The following is a 27,679-nucleotide window of genomic DNA, read 5'->3' as shown; positions in this document are numbered from 1 at the left end:
GAGTTAAAGCAAACTATCCTCTCATGTAGAAGCCATAAGATCTTTTTGAGTCTGACCAATTCTTTTCCATAAGGCACCCCCTGCTACACCCTAGAGAATCAGAAGTAGCAGACCCTAAAGACCCAACTGGACTAGTTGCAGTCGAAGAAGATGAAGATAATGCAGCAGCATATTCATGGAAGGTGTATACTCAGAAAGCATTTCCCTCAACTTACCTAAAGTATTGGAGGCCTGAACAGAAAAACACTGAAAATCCGAAGCTGTAGAATCAAAGCAAGATTCAAGCTCATTCAAAACTAGCCCAACCTTATTCTTGATCCTTGGGTCCATAACACAAGCAATGCCAAATAGATGGGGAATCTGACCCCAATACTTGACAAGATTCACCTCCATTTAAGAAATGATATCCGAAAACAACTCATCATGTCTATTACTTTAAATACCAAGCACGTCTCAAGCAAGTTTTTTAAAACAATGTTAGTTGTAACATAGTTCACACCAGAAAAGTTTCATCATAGTAAGTCTTAAGAAACTTACGCAACAACTCAACATGCTTCCAATCAGATTGAGAAATAAGACATGCGACAGATAAATCAAATAAAAAAGAAGTAAGAACATGCATATAAGGAATAGCCGAACTCAACATCAAGTAAGTCGAGTACCGTCTGTGTTTTACATCAAGCTGAAGTTTCTTTGGAGGCATCCCATTAGCCCCGTACAATGCCCTGAATAGGGCATTCCTAGTCTCACTAAGTTTAATGAACTGAAGGTTTAATTTCAGATGATCAAGCATTTCCAGAAATTGTGGAACTTTCAAACCATCATGAACAACAAGACTAAGTATATGACGACAAAAACGAACATAAAGAGTGTGTGCAATGTCCATTAAGAGACAAAAAAATTATCTGAAATTTTCCATTTAACAAGTCTATCATAAAGAGTGTGTAATCTTATCTCCTGTATGGCTCGTCCATCAAAGTGTAAAATAATATCTTTTTTCGAACACACCAGTCTTTACTAACGAAGTGGGAAAATAAGAGAAAAGTAACTTAACCTATAATTTGAAGACCACATATCAGTAAGTCAAACTAATTTTGTCAGGAGCATTTACGAGAGTCAATCTTAAAGACTCCTTTTCTTCTTTGAATGAAAGCTATTGTTGAGATAAAACTCAAAGTAAGAGTCCTCAATAAATTGAAATGGAAACTTTCATCGTTACATCAACTTAATTGTCTTCTTTCTAGACCTAGCTTGGCTAAATGTAAAAGAAGTAATATTCCCAAGTCAGTTGACAACAACCTTAGACTGATTTAGTTCAATCCCATTCTATTAAAATAAGATTTAGTTTGCCTTTTGAAACCAGTGGTACCACTACTTGACTTGGGGTCTCTGATTACCCTATACATCTCGCATTTGACCATTTTTTCTTGTCCATGATTTTTAGATGAAGTCATAATTAATCTAAACCTCGGGAGCTATATCTCTTTTGCGGGACTTTTTAGCTGTTGGAACCGCTTCAACTACAGGAGCATGAGCAGGTACAACAGAAATAGGGGGCAAAGGTTCACCAGGATCTGTAGTCCCCACGTTTGCAAGAACAACATGTACACCAAGGCATGGGTCCATATCCTGAATCCAAATTGCTGATGTCAAAATTTGTCACTTCGGTATCAGTCAGAACAAAGATGACTTGATGCTGGATCACGTCTTTAGGAATGAATCTACTCCATTGATTCCAGCTACGATCAATTTTTTCTCCCGCTCTTGTTCCTGGAAACCTGGGGGCAACCTGCAAGGAGCTCGGAAACCTCTCAGACGCCTAAGACAATCAGATTTCCCTTGCAATTAAAAGATTGAGTATTGAATGAACCTTCGAGTATGTACCTTATTTAAGAAGAGTTGTATGACATTTTATAGACGGTGATGATGAGTCGGTTGGGATCCACCGTCTGGGATTGAGACTACTCTTTCGTAGTTAGGAGCTTTAGGGTTTCCCTGTGGAGTTATCTCGTATCTTTAATTTTTGGGAGTTCCTCAGTTTTAGAGTCCTTGATAGATAACATTCCGAGTTGATAGATCCTCTAGGAGATATTTCCCCCTTTGAGACTCTTGAAGCCCAAATTAGGTTAATACTCGAGATCTTCTCCGACTGAGATCTTTGATAAGATTCAGGATTAAATCGATAAGCGTGAGTCACGATTCTACCTTCCCATGCTTCAGGCTAAAGTATAGGGATTCCTTACGTGGACTCCCTATACTTCTCGCAAATCTCAGGACAGACTTTGTCGTATTTGAGTCAGGGCAGGGCTTAAGGCGCCTAGGAATATCGTGGCGACCCCTAGTTCAGGGCTTGAATGGCAGACCTCTTTCGGATTCACCTCCTTATTGACTTGAAATGGGTTGACCCGTTGGTGTTTTAGTTTTTCCCTTGACTCATTGACCTTATTCAACTAATGACTATTTTTTGGATCATCGCAAACCATAAGAAATATTAGTATGAAGGCAAGGTCCCACATTCACAATAATCAGAGAGAGAAGAACTAACATCATTGGTAATTGGTTTAAGTGAACAGGTAAGGTTGATCGGTTTACATGAAGTTACATAAGTGAACATTTCCTTCAACCTGTTTTAACATCACAGAGAATCTGATGAAATCAAGCAAATTAACCAACCAACAAATTAGTCCACAAACAGAGGACATAACATCGGGACCAAAATCATCTGTTCTTAATTTGTGGCAACAGACAGATTGCACTGTTAAAAAAACAATACCATTCTGAATATGTTTTCCAAACAGAAGATAGTAGAATGATGGCCATTACCTCTAGTTGTTCGAGTAACTAAACTGAGAGGCTCGCCCAAAGAGTCGTTAATATCCGATCTAGTTGATAAAAAAATTGCATGAACATATATACACATATATATATATATATGTATGATCATATATATATGATCAAACAGATGGCAGAGACAGATCTGTTTGGTCAAATATATTGCATGAAATGATATGTTTGTTCAAAGTATTATGAATAATAATAAAAAAAAATATAAAGTTGAAAGAGATTTTACCTTAAAACAAACCATCAAAGTCAAATCAAACATATCACATGGACATGGTACTTCGATCAAATAAATCCATAGTCAGATTTGTTTGATCAAAGAGATCGAGTGGTCAGATTTTTTTGATCAAACATATCAAGTGGGCAGATCTGTTTGATCAAACAAATCGAGTGGTCAGATCTGCTTGATAAAACAGATTGAATGAAAAGATTTGTTTGATCAAAGTATAAAATAGAACAAAAATGAAGAGAAAGTGAGTATTAAACACATAAAGTTTGAACTATATACCTATAAATAAATTAAATAAGAATCTGAAAAATAACTCAGTTTCAACATTATACATATTCATAACCTTAGGGTTCATAAAGAAGAAGAAAGAAGTTTTTGGATGCGATTGAAAAACATAGGGTTTTTGATTCAATGTTTGGTATTTAATACTTAACCGCCTCCTTATAACAACCATTGCATCATCCCTGGTTTACCATGTATCGCGGGTCTGGGTAGGCGGTATCGGTCTGTCAATCAGATCAGTCTTCAGACACTTATCGCTCGGTTGTTCGGATACGAATTATCGGGCTTTATTCGGCTGGGTTAATCGGTCTGGTAGCCTGGTCAGTCAACTTTAACATTATCTAATTCCTAAATACCCGCCTGACGGGCTAGGATTCCCCGTCACGGGTATTAGGTACCCACGGTCCACCACAGACTCGGCGGACCTAAGTGTATTCGGGTTGTTATCCCACCACTAGGGCCGATCCTGTTTCCATCTAACTTATTTAGAACATTTAATCAGTATTTTTCAACTCAGGGTTACTCATCAAGTAAACGCTTACCTATTTAGTATCACAATTTGGTATCTGTCAGAATTTTTCTATCACTAGGTTTTTGCCGCGTCTTATGGACGCAACAGATCCCTCTTGGCTAACGCCGTAAAATTCTGAAATTTTTCCTGCAAATTATCAACTTCAATTATAATAGTAACCTTCATACATCAAATTTCAAATTAATAGAACAAGTTGTAGAGAAGAGGAGAGAGGAGAGAGGGAGAGAGAAATAAAATCATATTTAGTGGAGAAAAATATGTGTGAGGGTGAGGGGAACTGGTTTATGTAGTTTAGATTGTAACCGATTTTCTCCCGACTAATTTATCTTCCTCCCACGATCTCCTCCCATAATTGTTAAGTATCTAGTAAATGCCAACAATAGCCTTGCAGTTAATTTGTTAGAAGCTGGCATATCTGATAATATCTAATATAAATGAGGGTATAAAAGTCTAATGGTAATTGCAAGAAGTTAGAACTTAATTATTGACACTAATACTCTTTTGTTTTGATTCGAATTACGAAAAGAGGATTTTATATCGGCCGTCGGATGTGATCTCTATCAAATTCCCAACAAAATAAACAGTCAGACTTATACCTCACATAACGGACTGAGTTGTTTTAATATACAGAACGTTTCCAAAGGACCCATGTAAAAACATAATTCTTTTGTTCCAAATCAGACATTTTAGAATGTGTACAATAAGGAAGAGAGCAAGACTTTTACTGTCAAAATTGGAAATCTTTTATAAAATATCCTCCTATACCTATAAATGGAAGGATCCTTAGTTTTTTTTTTTTTTGTTGAAAGAGGATCCTTAGTTAATCCCTGAAAATCTTTATGTTCTCTTAGTTTTTCAAAATATAAGAATTGAGTAACAAGTGTTAAATTATCTAGAGATTTTCTTTGAAAATCTTTGAGGTGATAGACATTTATTAAGAAAATCTTTTAGTGAATTTTTTAACTGAATCTCTAGTTAAATCTTTTCTTTGCCTTCTTAAATTCTAGAAAATCCTTAACAAAATCTAAAAACATTGGGATTTCAAGATCCCTAAGAAAGTAATTAGTTAATAAATGATGAACCCTCTATATAAATGGGATGGAGGGTAAGGCAAAATTCCATACTAGCCATAGCAAGAAATATATTATTCACATTTATATGGAGAGCTAAAGAAACAATACAGCCATTTACATTCCATGAAGAGAGTTTTAATTGCTCAGGTGAAGTTTACTTATATCTACTATCTTTTTACATGACTAAATTTTTTTGTTGAAGTAGACTATTTCTTAGTATATAGACTAAGGGAAATGCTAAATGTACAAAGAATCTTTGACAAGATTCTTAACAAAATGCTAAGTGAACGGTCCCGATCAAAGTCAAACTTTGAAAAACTGATAGACTAATAATACCTAGACGGCTAGACCCAACTTCTAATTTTACATATGAAAATGATCTAAATGTTGATTTTGTATTAGATCGTTCTCTAGGTAGAAAACTCTCACCTAAAAAATGAGGTATATTCCAAATGATCTATAAGTAATTTTCGGATAATCTAAACCACCATTGATATAAGTTTTGTGAAGCCTTCTTGAATTGGATGGTAACATGCTTGATTTCGGATGGAGGGACCAGAGTTTGAATCTCCTTGTTTCAAACTTCTCACATGCATCTTGATAAAAATTTGGCCAAAAAATTATTTGTCAAAACCATCTTAGGCCAAGAAAATGTTGATTTGTCATCTTAGTTAAAGCGTGGAAAACTCTTCATGCAACAAATTAAGGCTCCCTAGCCAAGTTTGTATTCCCTAAATTGGCGCTTAGTGTATTACTTTCTCTCTCTATGTCTCCCTTACTTTCTCTCTCTAGACCTTTCTTCACTTTAATTCCCTGCATGAGAAGGAGGAGCCACTAACCTCTTTTCAGCTATGGAGCACTGCAACAAAGAATCACTAAAGTAGCTTACCAGCGAAGGAACTTCGTGGCCCTCAAAACCCTAGAAATATAAAATACAAACCCAAAAAGAAAAGTAGTATTAGTAGTAGAGAGAGAGAATAAATAAAACCCTCTCCTTTATCTCCCTATCACCTTCTTTCTCTCTCTCTCACTCTTCCTTTCATTCTCTGCAACTCTCCCTTGTTGAACTGATTCTTCACCATATACTTCCTCCCCACACCCAAAAGAAAGAAAAACCTAATCAAAACTTTATAAAAGAGAGAATTAAAGATCATCAAAAAATTTTAAACCATGGTTTTCACATCTCTTCCTTCTTATCTAGATCCACCCAACTGGCAACAGGTAATGGTTTCTTCAAAAAAAAAAAATTTACTCTCAACTTCTTCTTCATAAAAGCATATTATTAAAAAGATCTTGCTAAAATATTCCTACCCTTTTCTTCTTTCTTGATCTTCTTGAATATACCAGATATTTCATTTCTATTTCTCTTTTTCTTGATGTTTAATTTAAGTTCTTTTGTATATTTACAGCAACCAAATCACCCACCACCTGGTAGTGGTAATGATAATCATCTTCAGAACAATCATCAGCAACTTCCACCACCAATATCACAGCCTCCGATGGGCGGTGGTGGTAGTGTTGCTGCTGCTGGTAGTTCAAGTTCGATTAGGCCTGGCTCCATGGCTGACCGAGCGCGGCAGGCTAAACTACCACAGCCAGAGCAAGCACTGAAATGCCCTAGATGTGATTCTACCAATACAAAGTTCTGCTATTTCAACAACTACAGTCTCACTCAACCTCGTCACTTTTGCAAGACTTGTCGACGTTATTGGACTAGAGGTGGAGCTCTACGAAGTGTTCCGGTAGGTGGAGGTTGTAGGAGGAACAAAAGAAGTAGCAAAACTAGTAGTTCATCAAAATCACCCGGAACAAGTGAGCAGATACAAACAAGTCATGGTTCAGCTAGTAGCTCTATTCCATCAAATAGTACTAGTTTTACAACCTCTGATACTCTAGGTCATATGACACCTCAGTCTCAACTTCGCCCGCATCTACCTTTCATGAGTTCATTACATAACTTCACTGATCCCTATGGTTCTACTTCTGGTCACTTGGGCTTAAGTTTTAGTGGGATTCAGCCACCACCATCCGGACAACTTGGGATCGGTGGCCTTGGTATGAACATGAATTTTCATCATATGGGAAGTACTTCAGGAGGTGGTGCTAGTGGTGGTGTTGGTGGTGGAAGTGGTAACATTTTATCTACAGGAATGGGAGAACAATGGAGACTACAACCAATGCAGCACTTTACTAATTTCTTGTCTGGTAATTTAGAACCATCACCAGGACTATACTCATTCCAAGGTGATCAATCTAGTGGTGCAAATATGAGCAGTCAAGGTCAAGCTAGGCCACCCACCTCGAGTTCACTTGTCAGTCAGTTGGATTCTGTGAAAATGGAAGATAATCAAGCACCAGGCTTGAACTTGTCAAGACAACTTATGGGTATGAACAATAGCAATGCTACCCAAGGAAGTGATCATCAGTACTGGGGTGGTAGTAATGCATGGACAGATCTTTCTGGTTTCACCTCTTCCTCAACCACCCATCTCTTATAATTTTTCTGTCCTTTGGGGTTGGAAGGGTGGTTGATGCTATAACTTTAGCTTAATTAAAAGTTGATCAACTCAGATATCTTAACTTGGAGAGTCTATGAAGATGAATGGAGAAACATTAGTCGATGGGTCACCTTAAAGTGAAGTCAAAGATCATAGAGAACTAGTTTTAGGCTTCTTTGTTTTAAAAAATTTGCTGTTTATTTTCTTTTCTCTTTTGGTGTATGTGATGGACATGTTAATTTACAAATCAATGGGGTTTATGGGTAAAGAAGTAGGTTTATGAATTGATCCTTAGCACTGTAATGAGTGATCATCTTGGAATTTTATAAATGCTTTCTAGTTTTATGTTACATTGTCTTAGAACACATTGACATTGCATACTAATCCTAACATACAAATAAATTAGAAAAGCCATTTGATGGCGGGGTTAATAACGTCTATTCACGATGTCAGTGACGTGATGCGGGGGCTCTGTTTTTACTCTAAATATCCAGTGCTCTGTTTTCTGTGCCAAATCTCGATATTTAGAATTTAAAGAATACACTATCAATACAAATTAGGCCTAACTTACAAATTAATACAAAATTACTTTTTTATGGTGTGTTAATTACTTTCATTCACTATGTCAATTACGTAATGTGGTGGCTCTGTTCCATCCTTCAAAATGCTCTGTTTTACCTTTAAAAATGCTCTGTTTTCTATATCAGATCTTGACAATTTGAATACGCGATAAAAAAAAAAGTTATTTCACTACATTAACATACCAAACATTTCTCCACCTTGGCTAACTTAGAAGCTCTACATAGTGAATATAAGAAACATTTTGTCACCTTTACTAACTTGAAACTCTTTCTCTCCAAAAAAAAAAAAAAAAAGGAAAAAAAGAAAAGTGCATATGGATTATGGAGTCATAGTTGGAAAGAAAAAATAAGTTGAGAGGAATTAGAATCAGAATTTAGAGATGAAGTTGGAAGAAAGAAAAACAAACACATAAATCCAAAGAAAACATTTAGATATCTGAATCCCTTTTCTCAAATTCTGAATAATTTACTCAACTCGATGAAAGAGAAACAAGCTAAGTAGGTAACTCCATCTGATTTGGAACTCATTATTCAGTTATTGCCTTTTGAATCATTAATGATTTCTTTCCCTTATTGTTTCAATCTATTCTATGACATTATTAATGAAACCTAAAATACTCTCCCCAACGGCCCAACCCAACAATCTCAAAACAAAACAAAAAATCCAAAAATACTACTGACAACCATGCAAATCTAACTGACCCACCAACACAACATCCCAAAATAACTGATTTATTGGATTCTTCAAATAATTATGACCAAAGACCCAAGTCATCATTCACCTAGGTAGAATCAAAAGACTATGTGTGACTACCAAAACCTTCTTCTTCTCCAGTACTGTACAATTTCTAGGTTTTTGAGTTATTTTGATAATTGAAGTAAATCTCATACCTTAAATTTCTCAACTAATTAATATTGATGAATCAGTGTCTTTTTCTTAATTCCCAAACTTACCCGCTAATCTGTTTACTACAATATAAAAAGAGAAAGTATCTAGATTTGGATTTGCTTTTACAAAGACCTAGAAGACTGTGTCCTAGCTTTATGCTTATTTGTGTTCTGGTCATCTGGGCTAGTAAAAAGAAACTAATACTAGTAGTTAGCAATCAATAATAAACTAGGGCTAGCTTGCAATCCTTTTCTCTCTGTCTCTCTTGACCATTAATTCTCTCTCTCTCTCTCTCTCTCTCTCTCTCTCTCTCTCTCTCTCTCTCTCTCTCTCTCTCTCTAAATCTGTATATGCTACTTCTCCGGTCAGTTATATAGAAGCTGCATGTTCTCGAACAGTACAAATTGATTTGGTTTGAGGGATCCCCAAAGATTGTGGATGAAAGCGGCAGCATCTAGAATACAGAAAGAAATTAAAGATATATATATAGAGAGAGAAAGGGAGAAAATCATCATGTAAATTAATATAGTAATTAGTTAAAGAAGTGAGTTAGGATAGATTTAATATATATATGTATAACTGGGTATACGAAACTGAAACAGCAAAATCAGCAGCCATGGGCAAACAAGGAAAGAAGAGAAGAAGCACCCTTAGGGCTCGGAAGTCCATGCTCTTCTTGTGTTTTGTCAGTTTTTCAGACCCTACTTGGATATGCGCGCGTGAGAGAGAGAGAGAGAATACCTTCTACTCTCTCTCTCTCTCTCTCTATCTCTATACACCTATCTGTTTCAAGGTGCTTCTGGTGGTGGCTTTTGCTTTTGTGATGAAGACGTCTTTGGGGGTTTGTTACCATTTTCTCTCTCTCTAAAAACAATCTCTCTGTCTATTATACAAGCAGATATAATCTCTCTTTCATCCAAAATTAGGGAAAACATAAACGGAGAGGAGAAAAGGGAAATTAGATTCTCTCTCTATTCTATATCATGAGTTTTAGTATACACTGTATACTCAGTCCCACAGTATCCTTCACGTTCTCCCACGTGTTCTCCAATCATAGATACTTTAGATTCTCCACCACCTACCTCCTTCCCATTTCCCCCAGCTGATTTGTGATGCTTCAATAGCACATAAAAAGTGTTAATTTCATTTTAGCCCCAGTTTCTGACCAGTTACAAAATTTGACATCCTTTATATCGAACTAGAAGTTTGCCCCTCCAAGGGATATTTTCATTAGGATTTAATTGAGTTTTTGTTTTTCACTTCCCAGTTTTACCGTTATGTATTTTCTTTGATTTTTTGCCTTAAAAAGAAATAGGAGACGATATAAGGGGAAGGTCGTCGACAATCTCTAGTGTGACTTCGCTTTGGCTTAAGATTGTCGGTAACGAAAGTGAGAGGTCGACTGTCAATCTCCGCCTCCCTCTAATTTCCCTCTGCTCCCACATTCATCCACCTAAACTACCATCTTTGTCTCTATAACACCATCTTCACCCACCACCATATTTTTCTCCCTCTGAGCATTACTAATAATGGTGAGCCCGATGACCCCACGAAATCGGTGGAGCCGGGTTAACTTGATCCTCAAGTCTCAAGATTATGTCAAATATTCCCTTCCTTGTTCATATATATTCTTTCTTTATTTTCACCCATTAAATATGTAAACTAATTATCTATCTTGTAAACAAACTCAATATAAATATATGTGAAGGGTTTGGTAGCAAACCACCCAAAAGTTTTATCATTCTTATTGTTCTTTATTGGTTTCTATCAATTATAGAGAGATAAGGACTGGCAAATGGTCGACGACCTCCTCATGCCACTACTATTTTCAGTGGCGAAGCCAGAAACTTTTATAAGTGGGGGCACCTCTTTGTTATAGGTAATGAAAGAATTCCACAGTACGCGATCAAGCTAGGATCGAAAAGCAAATTCTTAACAAAATTTTATTTATAGTTTAGATATTCCGTGGTAATTTTGATGTATAACAATCAATCTCTAATTTTCTCAATATGGATCAAAAATCTTTCCTCCAACTGGATTCCCAAAATATACTGAAATACAAAACAAAGGAAGGGATGAAGAGATAATGGTGAAGATTAAGAAGAACGATGCTAGATGATGAAGAGGAAGTGATCGTAATTGAAGAAAAGATGAAGATTAAGTTTTCTTTCTAATAACATGTTTACCATAGCAAAAGTCTAAAAAAGACAATTTTAAAATTCAAAATACAAGTCACCGAAAAATCAGACAAAATCAAAATTAAGGGGGACGTTTAGAAAACTCATCATCTCTACGAGGCCATTTTATTTAGTTGGTCACTTTGAGGAGGTCAAAATTGAGTTATTCAATTAATAAGAACCAATTTTAAGCCAAGCATGACCTATAATGTATTTTTAATAAGTAGTCATCTTAAACCAAACAATAATTTCAAATAGTAGACATTTTAGAAAAAAAAGTGTAAGTAGTAGAAAATTTCTAGAAAAAAAGAATGTTGTGTGTGGGGCTCGATCCTTTGACCTCAAGGTTAAAACATAATCACTTCACCAACTAAGCTAGGGAAAAACTATGTTTAAAATAGAGATATGTATATATATCTAATATAGCGGCAAATGTCGCATAACATCTTGAGATATCTCCATTTATCACCACATCATCTTAGAGATCTGAATTGAGTTTTGCATTGTAGATTGTTTTTAAGGAAAAACTCTAAAAATCCTGTGTGGGACTTAGAGTTTCTAAGATTGAGTGTTGCATTGGAAATTCTCTTAACATAAAAAATTGTTTGATGGGGTTACTACTTCAATAAAATATTCTTAACATTACATTGAGTACATCTTACATTACATCGAATGTTTTAGATACATTATTAGGATGGAGTATGTTCATGACTATTTTCTTTCAAAGATCGATCCGAACAGATCGACATGAAATGTTGATATATATATTGTCCAAGAAGGTTTTCTTCTGCTCAGGGCTAAACTATTGACATAAAATTTATCTACAATTTATAAACTTTATTTAGTGTTTATAAATCATACTGCGTAAATCCTGAATAAACTACTGTTGCTACAACCAGACTTTACGGACTTGAGAAGGGAATGCAGAAGATTGGACCATCGGCTCATTTGTTACTACTTAATAACTAAACCATGTACTCCCTCCGTCCTATTTTGTTTGGCTGTTATTCCTTTTATGGATGTCCCAAAATGTTTGTTCACTTTCCTTTTATAACATTAATTTCAATATTAAAATGTTGACACTTCCACAACTATCCTTTAGTTTCAATACTAACAAAGGGATCTATATGGTTCCACACTTCAACCCATTTATATTTAATGAAATACTCTAAGTTAAATGAGGGTTGTATGAGCCAAAATCCGTCATCAAGAGCGCCCCTAAAATCCACAATTAATGGGCCTAGGGATGACCAAGTCTATGAAGTAAAAGGCAAATGGGACCGACCCATCTGTCTTACCCAAAACATAAGTAAAATGCGCAAGCACTCACGGAAGAATCCAACCTTGGATAAAGAGGTCGGTCGTCGCCTCTTGGGGCAAACCTCCCTCCGTATATCCATTAAAGAGGCGTTACTGTCATTCAAGATGACAAAGCGAGAATATCACGAATATACCCGTTTAGAGGGGGTTACGATATTTGTATTTATGGTGACAGTTCCATGCGTTACCGCCTTAAAGATGACAACTCATTGTCAAGTGACCTTCGATCCAAAACACTATAAAATGACTGAGAAGAAGATGATACAGATGATCTAATGATCGACAACAACATTTGATCATCTACAAACAAACGAATTATCACCGAATACATCTGGTTATCGACTATGACATCCAATTCTCGGGCAATCAACTTAAAACTTACTTTTTCTCTCATATAGTTCCACTCTCTCACATAACCCTGCTCTCTCTCTCTCTCTCTCATCCAAGTACAATTACGGTTTTACACCCATATAGTACATGACCTTACCATTGTCTTGTTGGGCTATAGGCCCGGTCTCGTTTCAGTTTGAGTGGGCAGTTATTGAGCGTATCACATCTTTGATGTATCAATGCCAAATGTAACGACATACGTAGATTGTAGTCGACTTCCAAAAAAAAAAAAAAAAAGTACATGACCTTACCTAGAGGAAGCAAGCATCTATTTTCTCCTTCCTGATAACCACTTTATCAAGGGTTTGCCTACTTTATCTCCCCAGAAGGTCGTCTACTTTATCAAGGGTGCACCTACTTTATTTCTGGGGAGATTTGCTGTTTGGACCCCTTTCGTATAATTGACTTGTTGTTTGGACTTCCTTTTTCCAATGTTGCACTTTGAACTCCCTTTTGACGAAATCACTCGAGAATATTTCGTCGCTAAAGTTATACTCTAACCAATTCCCAGTTTACCCTTATATAATTAATATTGCACTTTTGACCCCCTAGTTTATTTAACTCATCTTCATTTTCTATCTTTTGACTCATCTTCTCCCTCGTAAACCCTAATCACGCAATCACCCAAATTAGATAATAAACTTATGTTGAATTTTCTTTTCTAAGTTTACTGGCTTGTGCATCACTGTTAGATAATAGATTTGGACTTAAACCAATTAATCCCTAAAAAATGACTAGATACCCATTCTTAGTGCTACCAGATAGATCTAGAGAGAGAAGACAGTAAACTCTGCTTACTCAACAAAGACGACAAACCAATCTACCCTCACATCCATTTTTTTTTTTAATTTCCATGGATGACCGGTGACTATCTTGTGATTTCTCTACTTAAAAGAAGGTGAATTAAAACTACAACTCTCATGTTTAAAAAATTAATTTGGTGGGGTCTGAAATTGATGCAACAACAATTACTCTGTTAATTTCATGCCCTTTTTTTAGTACTAACTGGACATTTCGATTGCTTCAAACAATGGTATTTTTAGTTTTATTAAGGGTGATCCGTAGATGATTGATCGTGGGTTTCCAAATTTTGGTGACAAAATCAGAAGTTGAGATAAACCCGAAGATGAAGTAAATTAAGAAGCGGGTTTTAATTTTTTTTAGTTGCAGAAGGATATTTGAACTATGATTTCAAGATTCTCTTTGAAAAAGTTTGAGATTTCTCAAAGTCAACTAGGAAACTAGTATGCATTAGAATTTCATTAATTAGAAGATCAGGATTGAAGTTCTTATAACAATATATAAGAAATTAAACAATAATCCTTTGTGAAGAGGAAAATAGAAGATGAGCTTGTGTCTTTAAATGGATAGAGGAGAAGATTCAGCTTCTTTGTTAAAAGTGAAATTCAAGAAGACCGAGTGAAATAAACTAAGGGGTCAAATAAGGGTAAACTGAGAAGTGGTTAAAGTATAACTTTAGAGACGGAATATTCCCAAGTGATTCCATCAAAAGGGAGTCCAAAGTGCAATACTGGAAAAAGTGAGTCCTAACAGCAAGTCGATTATTAGATTGGGGGTCCAAACAACAAATCACCCTTTATCTCTCTAGAAGGGCGTCTACTATCAAGAGTTTGCTAACTTTAACTCTCCTATAGAAAGGTAATACCTTTTCTACATCACCCACGTGATTATCTACAGGGGATCCAAGGCCAACCCCCTAGAGTTTCCCACTTTATTTACGGTACATACTCCTGTACATGACAAATCTCACCAGGGCTACTTTATTCAAGAATATACCTCATAGGCCGTCTTATTATCACTCCAACCAAGTTAGTCTGATCCGTAGAGATCGAGTTCCGGCCACTCTACGAGCCGCTACTCCGACCATCCCCTCAACGATAACATTCTAGGGATATCATTCACGTGTCCATTATTTTTCTTGTAAGCTTACTAACTTGAACGTCGGAGCCCCTCTGGCCGACCCCATCCCGGTGTTCCCAAAGATCTTACGGTCACATGTCTTTCATTTCTTGCCAAAGATTAGGTCCAAAGACGTCGTCGGTGCCCATAAGTATATTACAAAGTGAAGGTCTGACTTCTGGTCAACGACCCGGTCCCGCTGGCTTCTTGACCCGCGATTTCAACCCCTCACAAGAGTAATTTAAGAAAATGTTTTTATTTGTCAACAATAAATGGTCTCTTTAATAAATTGAATTCCTCAAAACTACAAACAAAATGGGACGAAGGGAGTATTAATTACTGGAATGAGTTCTTTCACTCTTGAGTGACAATTCTCAATATCTACATCTTTTAAGTTTGACTGGTTTCTTTAATGAGAAAAAAACAATGTGACAACGTCTACATCTCCAAATTCGTAACCATGAAATTCTTCTACATGTTTCTATAATAGGAGAAAGTTAGAGAAAGAGTCATTTGAGTATTTGACCAATCATATAAAGAAGAGATTGTGCTTTAAAAGGTTAAAGTAGGATGATATATGGGGTTCAAGAACTTATGGTCCATCTTCAAAAGAAAAATCCCATGGGAACTCGTGGCCAATTATTCTACAATCCAAATTCAGCTTTGGTTTTTCTTCTTTTTAATATGTCATCTCCTCAATATATACAGTCACAAAATAATTTTCAGTCAAAAAGGTGATTATGACTAGATTAAAGCTTTGATTTAGGTCCATTAAGATTTAATTGTGCAATTAATGCTAAAAATTTGTCCACAACCTAGCCTTTTTTGGGAAGAACATTTTAAGCGTTCATGTAGCATTTTGGTTCCTTTGATGCTGTATGGCCCAAAAGTAGGAGTCGAGCAAAGCCCGAAAATTAATGTGGCCGACTCTCATTGGTCCAGGCGTTTTTCTCTCCATGTCTAGAACTAACGGGAGCCAGCCATATATGCTTTCAGACTGTGGTCAGGCCATTTTTTTTTTGGCTCAAATAACACTTCTCTTTGGTTATGTACATCAACCCTTTAATAGGCATAGATAATTTTGAAGTTATAGTAAACCCTGGATTAGTGCCATTCAGAAAAGCGCTTTAAATGAATTTTATGGCTGGAAAAAGATTTGAATTTAGTAATCTAGATTGAATAGCTTATAGATTGTGTTTCTGATAGACTGTCGTACGAATAAAGTATGTCTATGGATCCTAAAGAAGAAAGCGAGGGAGGGAGGGAGAGAGAGAGTCTAAAATGAGGGAGAGAAAAAGGTTGAGCTCGCGTATCCGTAGATACCTTACGCATTCCCGATAGCACATGTTTATAGATCAATGAACTTAATGGAGGGGTTCAGACGGGCAAACCCCAAGAGACTTAACAAAAACTCACATCGGGAAGAGGCCAGTGACGCGCATAAGACGTTGTTGGGAGGCCAGGCTTTGAGTAGTATCATCTTAAAATTTACAGAAAAGAAACAACTTGCAAGAAATTAGAAAAGCTATTTTCATCTACTAGTAACAATATGACATTTTTTCCCTAATTCAAGCAAAAATAACTTATTGCTGAATGGGCTTTCACGTTTCCACCGCAGCGTCTAATCTGCAGGCTTAATGCGCCACAATGCAGTTAGTTAGTTTCCGTTGAAGTGTAAATTAGCATGTGCTAATCGTCAGCATGCAATTACGGACGTGTGCAAATTAACGCGTCCTAAAATGCAATTCAGTGCAACTTAGCTTAGACTAAAATATACCAAGGTCAAATTAGACTAAAATACTCCACTTTTACTGAACTAAATGAGTTTAGGTCTTCGGCAACTGTAGCCCGGAAAACTGGATATCCTCCCAAACCTTCATTTTCCTTTCCCCGCAGTCATCTAGGTTAAGTGGGAGTATGGTTGAGGGAAAAAACATCTTTAGGCCTTCTACGTCCAACGACAAAGGTAAGATATTGCTGGATGTTAGAGAATTGGCAGGACATTAAGAGAGAGGAGAGGAACACGATTATAAAGCTATTAAAACCTTGAAACTAAGATTTGGAGTTCATAACCAAATATTATGTCAACAAACCGAGAACAATAATAACTCCCTTTTGATTCAGTGCCGAATCTCACACTGATATACAACAAATATTTGTTGTTTGATGTTGAAAGATATAATCACAAAAAACCACAAGTAAGAAGGTCCCAAACTATCAATTAACTAAATCTCATCAAGCTTAGATTCAAAATATGAACTCAATGTTAGTATTTTAATACTAATGACTGATGTGGACTAATATATGTATTAGTTATATAATACACGTTATTTCACTTAAGGGTCCCAAAAGGTGATCTAGTTGATTTATACACTATGGACCATAAAATATCAGTTTGAAGTGTGGGGAGCATATTATCAATATGTCATGTGTAGAGCCCTCAAAAGTAATTATCAAAGAATAATGGGCTCTTTAATAATTACTTTGGTAACTGCTAGTAAACACTTAGGCAGTTCCCATTTTATTCAGGGCAAATCCCTAAACTAGGGAAGAGAGATGTGATTTCCCAACCCCATTTTTGAGAAATAAAAAACAACGTCCATTCTCAAGGTTTAGAAGATCTTGTCCAAAAGTTAGGAAGATTTTTTCCAAATCTAAAGGGTAACACTGATATCTACTGTATCTTGAAGTTATGGATTCGGGTAAGTACCTACAACCTTTTACATCTCTTTAATTCATCAAATAGAGATCTCTTTCATTATTTGTGTTATTCATAATTTATATGGATGAGTAGTGAAATATCCATCAAGTGGTATCAGAGCGTCTGTTTGTTTGGATTCATGAGATGTTTAAAGTAATTTCATTCATCAGTTAGTTTTGTGTAAATTTTTTATTTAACATAAATATCAGGAGATACCGTTAGTTTAAATCCCTCGTTTGTTGGTAGTCTTTATTTTCTTTAAAGAGATTTGAATCCCTTAATTTTTAAAGAGATTTGAATCCCTTAATTTTGGGTAGTTGTTATTTCTGATTTTTTTTTTTAAACAGATCTTGTAGGAAATCGTTTCAATTTTTTTTGGATTATCTTTATTAAGAAGTTTGTTTCAAAGATAATTTAAGTTCTGAAAAATATTTGGGAGGTCTGATTTTGAAAAGATTGATGGTAACTAATTTTCATATTTGTAAATACTTTATGATCGAATTAGATTTTGTTTCTGATCTTTATGATTTTCCAAAGATTTTTTATCTATTATATTAAAACAGATCAGTCGGTTATCCAGAGGATAAGTCTGGCCGTCCATTTTATTTTAGAGATTTAGTTGGGAACACATCCGACGGATAATATAAAATCTTTTTATGTAAATACACTAAAAAAGAAGGGTATCTATGTAATCAGTCAAAATTGGTTAAAATAACTACCCACATATTTCTCTCCCTATTTTTCTCTCCCACGGATTACATCTTAGAAACTACCAACTTTACAGTAGAAAATCGTGGGAGAGATCTAAAATAACTAACCCACTCTCCCATATCTTCCTAATTTCTCTCGTAACCATTTCACTTAAAATTTAATTTAAATCTCCCAATTTTTTTTAGGGTTATTTCCCTAATGGCCCCCAACTTTGTGACCAGCTTCCTGCCTAGCCCCCTACTTTACGAGAAATGCCCATATGGCTCCCTCCCGTTATAACACCGTTACTCTCTCTCTTCCATTTATTTTCTCTCTCCTCCAACATGTTTTCTCTCTCTGCCACCTCGTTAAAACCTGCCAACTCATCATCTTCTCTGGGACGGTCGCCGGCGACCTTTAAACCTAAAAAAAAAAAAAAAAAAAAAAAATTTTTCATCTGTCCTCTCTCTCTTTCTCCAAAAAAAAAATGTTTTTTTTCACCTCCCTCTCTCTCTCTCTAACCAGATCTGCTCGAGTAGATCAAGGTCTGCTCAGGCAGACCTTAAAGGTCCTCCGGCGAAGGGTAACCCCCTTCGCCGGAGTTTAGAGAGAGAAAGAGGGAGGTGAAATTTTTTTTTTTTAGGTTTAAAGGTCGCCGGCCGGAAAATTGGTCAGCTGATGTGGCGTTAAAATGCCACCTTTGGATCACTTAACTTTGATGAGTTAGTTCTTTTCGAGTTTTATTTCTAACTATTTATGTGTTTTTCTTGGTAGGTACCTTATTTGGAGTTTGATGTTTGATTTGGAATAAAACGAAGCGATTCATCACGTTTTCATCTCATGCAGACGAAATCGGAGGAAAATAGCACCAGGGATATTTTGGTCATTTTGGTGAAATCAGAGGTTCAATGGAAAGTGGAGTCGATGGTGAGTCCGGCGGTGAAGACGGAAGTCGAATCGGAGTTGGGACGGAGAAGTTACGGAGGAAAGAAGTCGAGGGACATTTTTGTCTTTTCTGAAAATTAGAAGAAGTAGAAACAATTATGCAAGCACCCCTTGGTTACTTAATAGAGCCCAAAATCCAAAGCCCAAAGGCCCAAGAGTTGAAAGAAAAGAGACAAATGAAGAAACTTGTAGGCACCCCACCAAGTGACTTGAAATTTTAGAGAGTTTTAGTCTTTGGGCTGCCTATAGAAAAGAAAAGAGGGAAAATAAAAAGCAAAAATCAGGTCATCTTCTGAAGGGGAGCTAGGGTTTAGAGGAGTTTAGAGAGAGAGAGAAAAGACGGTGAAGGATTCCGGCCAAAGCTCGGCCGGAAAGCTAAACCGGCCAAAGCTCGGCCGGAAAGCTAAACCGGCCAAAGCTTTGGCCGGCACGAGAAGGGACGAAATACCATAGCAGCTCGGGTTCATCAAGGAGGAGCTCGGTCCGGCTCGGTTGGAAACTCGGGACAGCAAGGAAACCTCGCCGGAAGAAGCAGCTCGGGCTTCATTGAATCAGCTCGGGACCTACACAGGAGTAGCAGCTCGGGAAACCGAGTGCTCCATTGAAGCATAGCTCGGCCGGACCTTCTAACGACTAAATCATGCACTGTTTTGACCGGAAAAGCTACATCTAGCCGGATTGATTTAGAGTTGTTCCGGCCACAATTTTGGCCGGAAAGTTTAGGGGTTTTACTTGATTCATCATTGCCTTGCTTCCTTTGAGTTCTATTTGTGCTTTGGTGTTGATTTTATAGAGAGAGAAAGCTTAAGTGAAGTTTTCATGGTGGTTGTTGCTTATGAGGAAGAAGACAACTCTGTTACTAAAGGGAACCCTGTTTTCACCGAGGGGACACCTAATCTGCATTATTAAGGGGAAATCTGGATATTGCTAGGGGGAGATCAGCAGCACTTAATGAACCATTTATTCCGACGATCCTAGCCTTGCGCAATCATCGAAAAAGGGGGATTTCAATCTTAATTTTGTCTTACTTTATCTTCTTACTTTTATTATTTGTTCCACCATGTCTAGCTAGCTTTTGTATTCGGATACTCGTGAAACATGTTTTGATGTGACAAATGAATTTTAATGCTTTTAATGATAAAATCTTCCGGGTTTTTAGACCGTTCATGGACTAGAATCTGAGTTATACAAAGAGTTCGTTGACCAATCCAAGTAAATGGGTGAAGTTAACTAACTTTTCACGCTTATTGATTATTAGTAATAGTCACTATCGATTTTGTGGATCGAAGTATCCTCACTTTATTCTTGCTCGACCATTTTTCCCGAATCTCTCTCACCTCTCACTTTTAGATTAGATCGTTTTATTTGTTTATTTATTATAAATCAATCAAAATCCCAATTATCATCTTTTCATTTTAGTCTGAGTTAGTGGTTGACACCTAGACCTGTGGGCTAGACTTTCTCGATATTCTTATTACCTTCCTATCTTCGTGGATCGATCCCGGTCTTACCGGGTTATTACTTGACGCCCGTATACTTGCGGGTGGCGACCTTTCAGGCCCATCAAGTTTTTGGCGCCGCTGCCGGGGATAGGTTTAGTAGTTCGGATATTGTTTGTTCGTTTTGTTCATTAGTTTAGTGTTATTTGTTAACTTAGACGTTTTTGTTTATTTTCGTAGTTTCTAATCTTTTTTTTTTTCAGGTACCACTTTAAGAGAAAAGCCCAAAAACAGGAACATAGGAGCGAAGGGGAACAAAAGAATCAGAAAGGAATCGGAAGGAAGAACGAAACGAGAGGAGCATTCGCTAGTATCGTATTCTATCTCTTTCTTTCTTACTTGTGTGTGATTGGTTGGATAAGTTTTGATTTACATTGATAACTTGTTTGTTAGTTCCTTGAGCATTGTGAGATCATGGCACGTTATTCTAACGGTTGGCCATTCCATGTTGATGATGATGATGACCTTGATCTTAGGAGTTCCATCACTACCCGACCTGGTATGACCATCGGGGAATACCAGCAGATGAGTAGAAACGAGCCTGACCGACCTGGTATGACATTTGGGTATTATCAACGAATGTCTAGAAACGGTCCGATTAGTGAGTGGAGTAGACCAGAACCTGATCGATCTCGTATGACATTAGGAGAATACCGACAAATGTATAGAGATGGTCAAATTAGTGATGGATATGGTCTGACACCGAATATGTATGAGAGACCTTATAGTTCACACTATTTAGAGACCAATGATTTTAGAGGCAGGTATGATCCTAATATGTACGATGGGAGTTATGATCAAGAGTCTTCATTGAATTACACTACTGAGCCTTATTATGAGGAGACTCTTGAAGAGTCCACGAGTCGTCTTAGAGAGATGATGTCACAATTTGCGACTCAAACGACGCAGGAGATTGAGTCATTGACTCAACAAGTAAAGATGCTTAAGTCACAGTTATTCGTCGACGAGGAAGGGGTTTCACCGGCCCAAACTCAAGAGGGTACGTACTAGGTACGATGACGAGGGTAATACGTCTAACCCTAGTACTAAGTTAAATGTCGATGAATTTACTGATAGTACCTTAGAGCCTGAACGGTCTGATGGCCTTGTTGTCTTGTTTCCTCCACCAGTGTCGTCTCACCATGATAGGACTACATTAGACGTTGATGTTCAGGGTGATGGCTCTACGAGCAAGTTTGAGGATGACATGATTATGAACTATCCGATTTTTGACACTTGTAAGGAGTCAGTGTTAGATGCAATTCTAGGAAGGCCTGTTATTATAACTGACTGTGAGGCTCCAGATGTCTTTGAGGATATTGCTGACGTAGTAGTTAGAGACATGTTGGATAGTTTGTCAGACTATTTACCTAAGGAAACCATGGACCTTGACTTGGTCCCCGAGCATACTACCTTACCCTTAGAGTCTAGTTCGACTTTCCACATGATCTCAAACTCGGTTGTTGACCCCTTTGCGGACATTTCAGACGTCTTTCCAAAGACGTCTGTGGACATAGTGGATATTTTGTCCACTAAGCTTCCAGATGATTTTTTGCCTTCGACTGATATTTTGACTCCTCACATGTATGTCGATCCTTTTGATGATTTCTTTGTTGTCGTTCCTTCTATTTATACCTACTTAGTGGACTGTGCACCCACTAAGTTTGGGGATGGCTTGTTTTCTTGTATCGTCCCATATGCACTTCGTATTCTTTATCTTTTTGTGAGACGATTAGCACCGGCATATAGCTTTCTTTGGGTTGACCCCCAAAATTTCCGTCTCTTATTGTATGATCTTTGACTGATTGAGATGGATCTTGATGTTTGTGGGTATCATCTCTGGAAACCCTCCACGAGACAGAACTCGTGCTCTTGCGAAAGCAAGAGAATCAACGGCTAATTGCATAGTTCAATGCAATCGTGTTTACCCGCGTTAGTGGTCATTTTTATGGTCATGATCTTATGTGCTTCATTCTCATATCTCTTGTTGATCATAGGAGCATTTCTTACTTGTTTTGCTTCTGAGGCATAGTTTGTTCCAAGTTTGGGGATGGTGACGAGCTCGACATCAACTTGGAACCTGTTCATACACGAGTCTCGGTAGTAGTATCTCTTATCTCCTCCGGCTATGGTAATATCTTTCCATTCTTCTCTTTAAATTAATATGTCTTATCTTTTTGGTGAGTATATGGTTGAAACATTGAGGACAATGTTAGTTTTAAGTTTGGGGATGGGGTATGACTTTTAGCCATGACCATAGGGTTTCAAAAGACAAGAGGGTTCAATAATTCGATCAAATTTGAAATTTTTTTGGGTAGATTTGATATGACTTTAGTGGTATGCTTAAGTATGTTCATGCATGTGTTTCAGTTTTGGCGAATGTTATGCATGTTCTTCGTCTTTTTCATGAATGTTAAGTCCTTTAGTGTTTGTTTTCTGATCATATGAGTAGCTTCCTAAGGAAAAAAAAACATTTCTAAGGGACCTAGAAGAGTCATTAGTGGAGACTTAAACCCATGTGAGATATCTGAGCCTTTATATTGTTTTCGAGTGTACTCTTCTGCGCTAACTCTGAGTAGAATGAAGAGCTACTCAACCTCGTAACTTTTAAAAGAGCTTAGACGATCTCATGAGCTCAACTTTCTTAGCCACTAGGAGTGACATCAGGATAGCGACCTTACCCTTGTAGTCCATGAAACCCGACAATAGTGTCAACTTTAGGGAAACGGATACTCCACCACCCATTCACATACTACTCCCGAGAATGAAGACTTGGAAAGTATAGAAAAAAATGTGAAACAAAGTGAGAATGAAGAAAAAGTTGTTTGTTGAGAATACTAGTGTTCTTGTTTTGTTATGAAAAGAGTAAAAAAAAAAAAAAAAAAAATGAAAAAAAGGGAAAAAAAGTGAAAAGAAAAAAAAAATATTGAGTTTACTTGTTATTTTGTTTGTGTTGTGAATAATAAAGTGTTCAAAGCAAAAGCTAAATTTAGTAGTTGTTTGAGCGTTCTTTTTATTGAAGACGTCGACATTCTCGGGATTTCACTACTTTCATCTCATTACCTGTATCCGTTGACCTTTAGGAAGCATTGTTAGAGGGTAGAGTGGGTGAGAAGGGTGAGTGAGCTTCCCCATTCCATTTTAGTGGTTATTTCCATTCTTTAGAGATCATTTCGTTCTAAAACTTGTTATCCTCATTTGTTTTGTATGTGTTGAGTTTCTCTTTATTCCATGCTCACACATTAGAGTGAACCGTATTATCTATTTTTGAGTGATTTCATGTTTAAGAGTGTATGACCGTGAGGCTAAAGTCGAGGCGAAATGTACTAAGATAGGAATCGAGGTTTTGCAACTTTGGACTTAGATGATGCTCATTATGATTGGACGCTTACATTTTAGGAGGAGATTACGAGTGAGGAGACTTTTAACATTTATATGAGTTTATCGATTTTGATTCGCTTGTTTAGCATGCTTGAGTGTGTCATTTGTTGTCATTATCTTATTTACATCGATGTTGAACTCCTTTATGTCTTTGGAATCTTGAATTTTGTGGGTATATTCTCTGGAAACCCTCACGAGACGACAATCGTCCTCTAGGGGTAACCTAGGGGTTTAACGGCTTGTTGCATACGCTAAATGCAACCGGGATTCCTCCGAAAGTGAGTTAGGATTTTACTTTATTGTTTTGTTTTGTTTATTTGCTCGAGGACTAGCAAATTTTAAGTTTGGGGATGTTTGATGTGGCGTTAAAATGCCACCTTTGGATCACTTAACTTTGATGAGTTAGTTCTTTTCGAGTTTTATTTCTAACTATTTATGTGTTTTTCTTGGTAGGTACCTTATTTGGAGTTTGATGTTTGATTTGGAATAAAACAAAGCGATTCATCACGTTTTCATCTCATGCAGACGAAGTCGGAGGAAAATAGCACCAGGGATATTTTGGTCATTTTGGTGAAATCAGAGGTTCAATGGAAAGTGGAGTCGATGGTGAGTCCGGCGGTGAAGACGGAAGTCGAATCGGAGTTGGGACGGAGAAGTTACGGAGGAAAGAAGTCGAGGGACATTTTTGTCTTTTCTGAAAATTAGAAGAAGTAGAAACAATTATGCAAGCACCCCTTGGTTACTTAATAGAGCCCAAAATCCAAAGCCCAAAGGCCCAAGAGTTGAAAGAAAAGAGACAAATGAAGAAACTTGTAGGCACCCCCACCAAGTGACTTGAAATTTTAGAGAGTTTTAGTCTTTGGGCTTCCTATAGAAAAGAAAAGAGGGAAAATAAAAAGCAAAAAATCAGGTCATCTTCTGAAGGGGAGCTAGGGTTTAGAGGAGTTTAGAGAGAGAGAGAAAAGAGGGTGAAGGATTCCGGCAAAAACTCGGTCGGAAAGCTAAACCGGCCAAAGCTTTGGCCGACACGAGAAGAGACGAAATACCATAGCACGAAATACCATAGCAGCTCGGGTTCATCAAGGAGGAGCTCGGTCCGGCTCGGTTGGAAACTCGGGACAGCAAGGAAACCTCGCCGGAAGAAGCAGCTCGGGCTTCATTGAATCAGCTCGGGACCTACACAGGAGCAGCAGCTCGGGAAACCGAGTGCTCCATTGAAGCATAGCTCGGCCGGACCTTCTAACGACTAAATCATGCACTGTTTTGACCGGAAAAGCTACATCTAGCCGGATTGATTTAGAGTTGTTCCGGCCACAATTTTGGCCGGAAAGTTTAGGGGTTTTACTTGATTCATCATTGCCTTGCTTCCTTTGAGTTCTATTTGTGCTTTGGTGTTGATTTTATAGAGAGAGAAAGCTTAAGTGAAGCTTTCATGGTGGTTGTTGCTTTTGAGGAAGAAGACAACTCTGTTACTAAAGGGAACCCTGTTTTCACCGAGGGGACACCTAATCTGCATTATTAAGGGGAAATCTGGATATTGCTAGGGGGAGATCAGCAGCACTTAATGAACCATTTATTCCGACGATCCTAGCCTTGCGCCATCATCGAAAAAGGGGGATTTCAATCTTAATTTTGTCTTACTTTATCTTCTTACTTTTATTATTTGTTCCACCATGTCTAGCTAGCTTTTGTATTCGGATACTCGTGAAACATGTTTTGATGTGACAAATGAATTTTAATGCTTTTAATGATAAAATCTTCCAGGTTTTTAGACCGTTCATGGACTAGAATCTGAGTTATACAAAGAGTTCGTTGACCAATCCAAGTAAATGGGTGAAGTTAACTAACTTTTCACGCTTATTGATTATTAGTAATAGTCACTATCGATTTTGTGGATCGAAGTATCCTCACTTTATTCTTGCTCGACCATTTTTCCCGAATCTCTCTCACCTCTCACTTTTAGATTAGATCGTTTTATTTGTTTATTTATTATAAATCAATCAAAATCCCAATTATCATCTTTTCATTTTAGTCTGAGTTAGTGGTTGACACCTAGACCGGTGGGCTAGACTTTCTCGATATTCTTATTACCTTCCTATCTTCGTGGATCGATCCCGGTCTTACCGGGTTATTACTTGACGCCCGTATACTTGCGGGTGGCGACCTTTTAGGGTAACCTTTCAGGCCCATCATCGGCCGACGACCTTCCCGGAGAAGATGATGAGTTGGCAGGTTTTAACGAGGTGGCAGAGAGAGAAAACATGTTGGAGGAGAGAGAAAAGAAATGGAAGAGAGAGAGTAACGGTGTTATAACGGGAGGGGGCCATATGGGCATTTCTCGTAAAGTAGGGGGCTAGGCAGGAAGCTGGTCACAAAGTTGGGGGCCATTAGGGAAATAACCCTTTTTTTTATCAAGTCTTTTCTGTTAGTGATATTTTTTCTATAAATATAGTTTTCCCTCTCTTCTGTTTAAACACACGGTTATCTCTCCTCTATTGATTTTGGAATATGATTTACAAATTAAGGGAAGTTAATGTAATTTATGTTATAATTTAAATTTATTTTTCTCTTCCTCAAAGGCGTTAGCCAAGAGGGATCTTCCCCGTCCGTAAGACGGGGAGGAAACCTTGTCTATTATATTAAAACAACTCAGTCAGTTATTCAAGGGATAAGTCTAACCGCCCCTTTTATTTTTGAGGATTTGGTTGGGAACACATCCGACGATTGATATAAAAACTAAATTTGGTTAAAATATCCCTACAATAACTACTACCCACGTATTTCTCTTTACCCACGTATTTCTCTCCCTATTTATAACTTGGTTGATATTTATTCTTTAAGAAGATCGTGAGATCCTGGGATTAAGAGATTAGTGGGGAGAAATCTTTTGTGACCGCTCTGAAGAAGATCGAAAATCTTTGTAACCGCTCTGAAGAAGATCGAAAATCTTTTGTACCGCTCTGAAGAAGATCGTGGGATTAAGATATTAGTGGGAGAAAATCTTTTGTAACCGCTTTGAAGTGAATATCACTTAGTGCTATATATATTTTTTTATCCTAACAAAGTTTTGGTATCTTTTAAAAAAAAAAATTACCATTTTCGGTTATATCCTACATCGTCTCTATATCTCTCGGTCAACTTCAATTTAGTGAACAAATGGTTACAAGAAACACAAAAGGATCAGTGAAGTAGAGAAAAAAAAGAAAATTTTCTTCAATCTTCATTATTTTTATTTTTGTTTGCTTTGGTATTTATATTTTTTGTGTTGGTTTACATTAGTTTTCATCTATGTCTTTAGAGAATTTTATTTTATGTTATTCATCTTTTTTTATTTAGTTTATTTTTGTTGTAATCTACTTATCTGGAGAAGTGAATAGTAGTCTTTTGATTTATTTATTTTGTAATATATTTTGTTGTGATTTACTATAACGACGTTAGCCAAAAGGAATCTACCCCGCCCGTACGTAGGGCGGGGTGGGAACCTAGTCTTCTTAAATTTCTGATGGGAGAGATAAAATATAAGTAGTTATATTTCCTTATTTCCCTCTCCCATCATTTCTTCGTTGAATATTAATTAGTTAACAGATATTTTTGGTAGATTATATCATAACCAATTTTAAATTTTATTTCTCGAATTAGGTTATTTACAAAGAAAATCAAGAATTAGTTAGAATAATTTTGTTTTTATTAATTTGTCAACTATTTTGGGTCACAAAAATATCGATTTTGGA

General features: G+C 37.0%; 1 protein-coding gene and 1 long non-coding RNA gene across 2 annotated transcripts in view; both read left to right on the top strand.

The window, feature by feature from the left end:
- LOC147567830 (uncharacterized) overlaps window positions 1-27,679 on the top strand; it is a 155,892-nt gene that overhangs the window by 95,566 nt on the left and 32,647 nt on the right. The gene's annotated exons all lie outside the window — the stretch shown is intronic.
- Window positions 5,900-7,805, top strand: LOC147567831 (dof zinc finger protein DOF2.4-like). The gene is made up of 2 exons (XM_086654362.1): window positions 5,900-6,178; window positions 6,367-7,805. The coding sequence occupies exons 1-2, from the start codon at window positions 6,128-6,130 to the stop codon at window positions 7,453-7,455; spliced, it is 1,140 nt and encodes a 379-aa protein (XP_086510488.1). The 5' UTR covers window positions 5,900-6,127; the 3' UTR covers window positions 7,456-7,805.

This window comes from Eschscholzia californica, unplaced genomic scaffold (genome assembly GCF_041429995.1).
Source record: "Eschscholzia californica isolate CP2 unplaced genomic scaffold, dmEscCali1.0.p SCAF_1, whole genome shotgun sequence".
In the NCBI taxonomy this organism is placed as follows: Eukaryota; Viridiplantae; Streptophyta; class Magnoliopsida; order Ranunculales; family Papaveraceae; genus Eschscholzia; species Eschscholzia californica.
This window is presented reverse-complemented; position numbering and strand designations above follow the sequence as displayed.

Excerpts from the sequence above, each read along its gene's own strand:
- LOC147567831 (XM_086654362.1), top strand. The coding sequence starts at position 6,128 with ATGGTTTTCACATCTCTTCCTTCTTATCTAGATCCACCCAACTGGCAA. Across the intron at positions 6,179-6,366 it reads ATCCACCCAACTGGCAACAG|CAACCAAATCACCCACCACC; the intron begins GTAATGGTTTCT and ends GTATATTTACAG.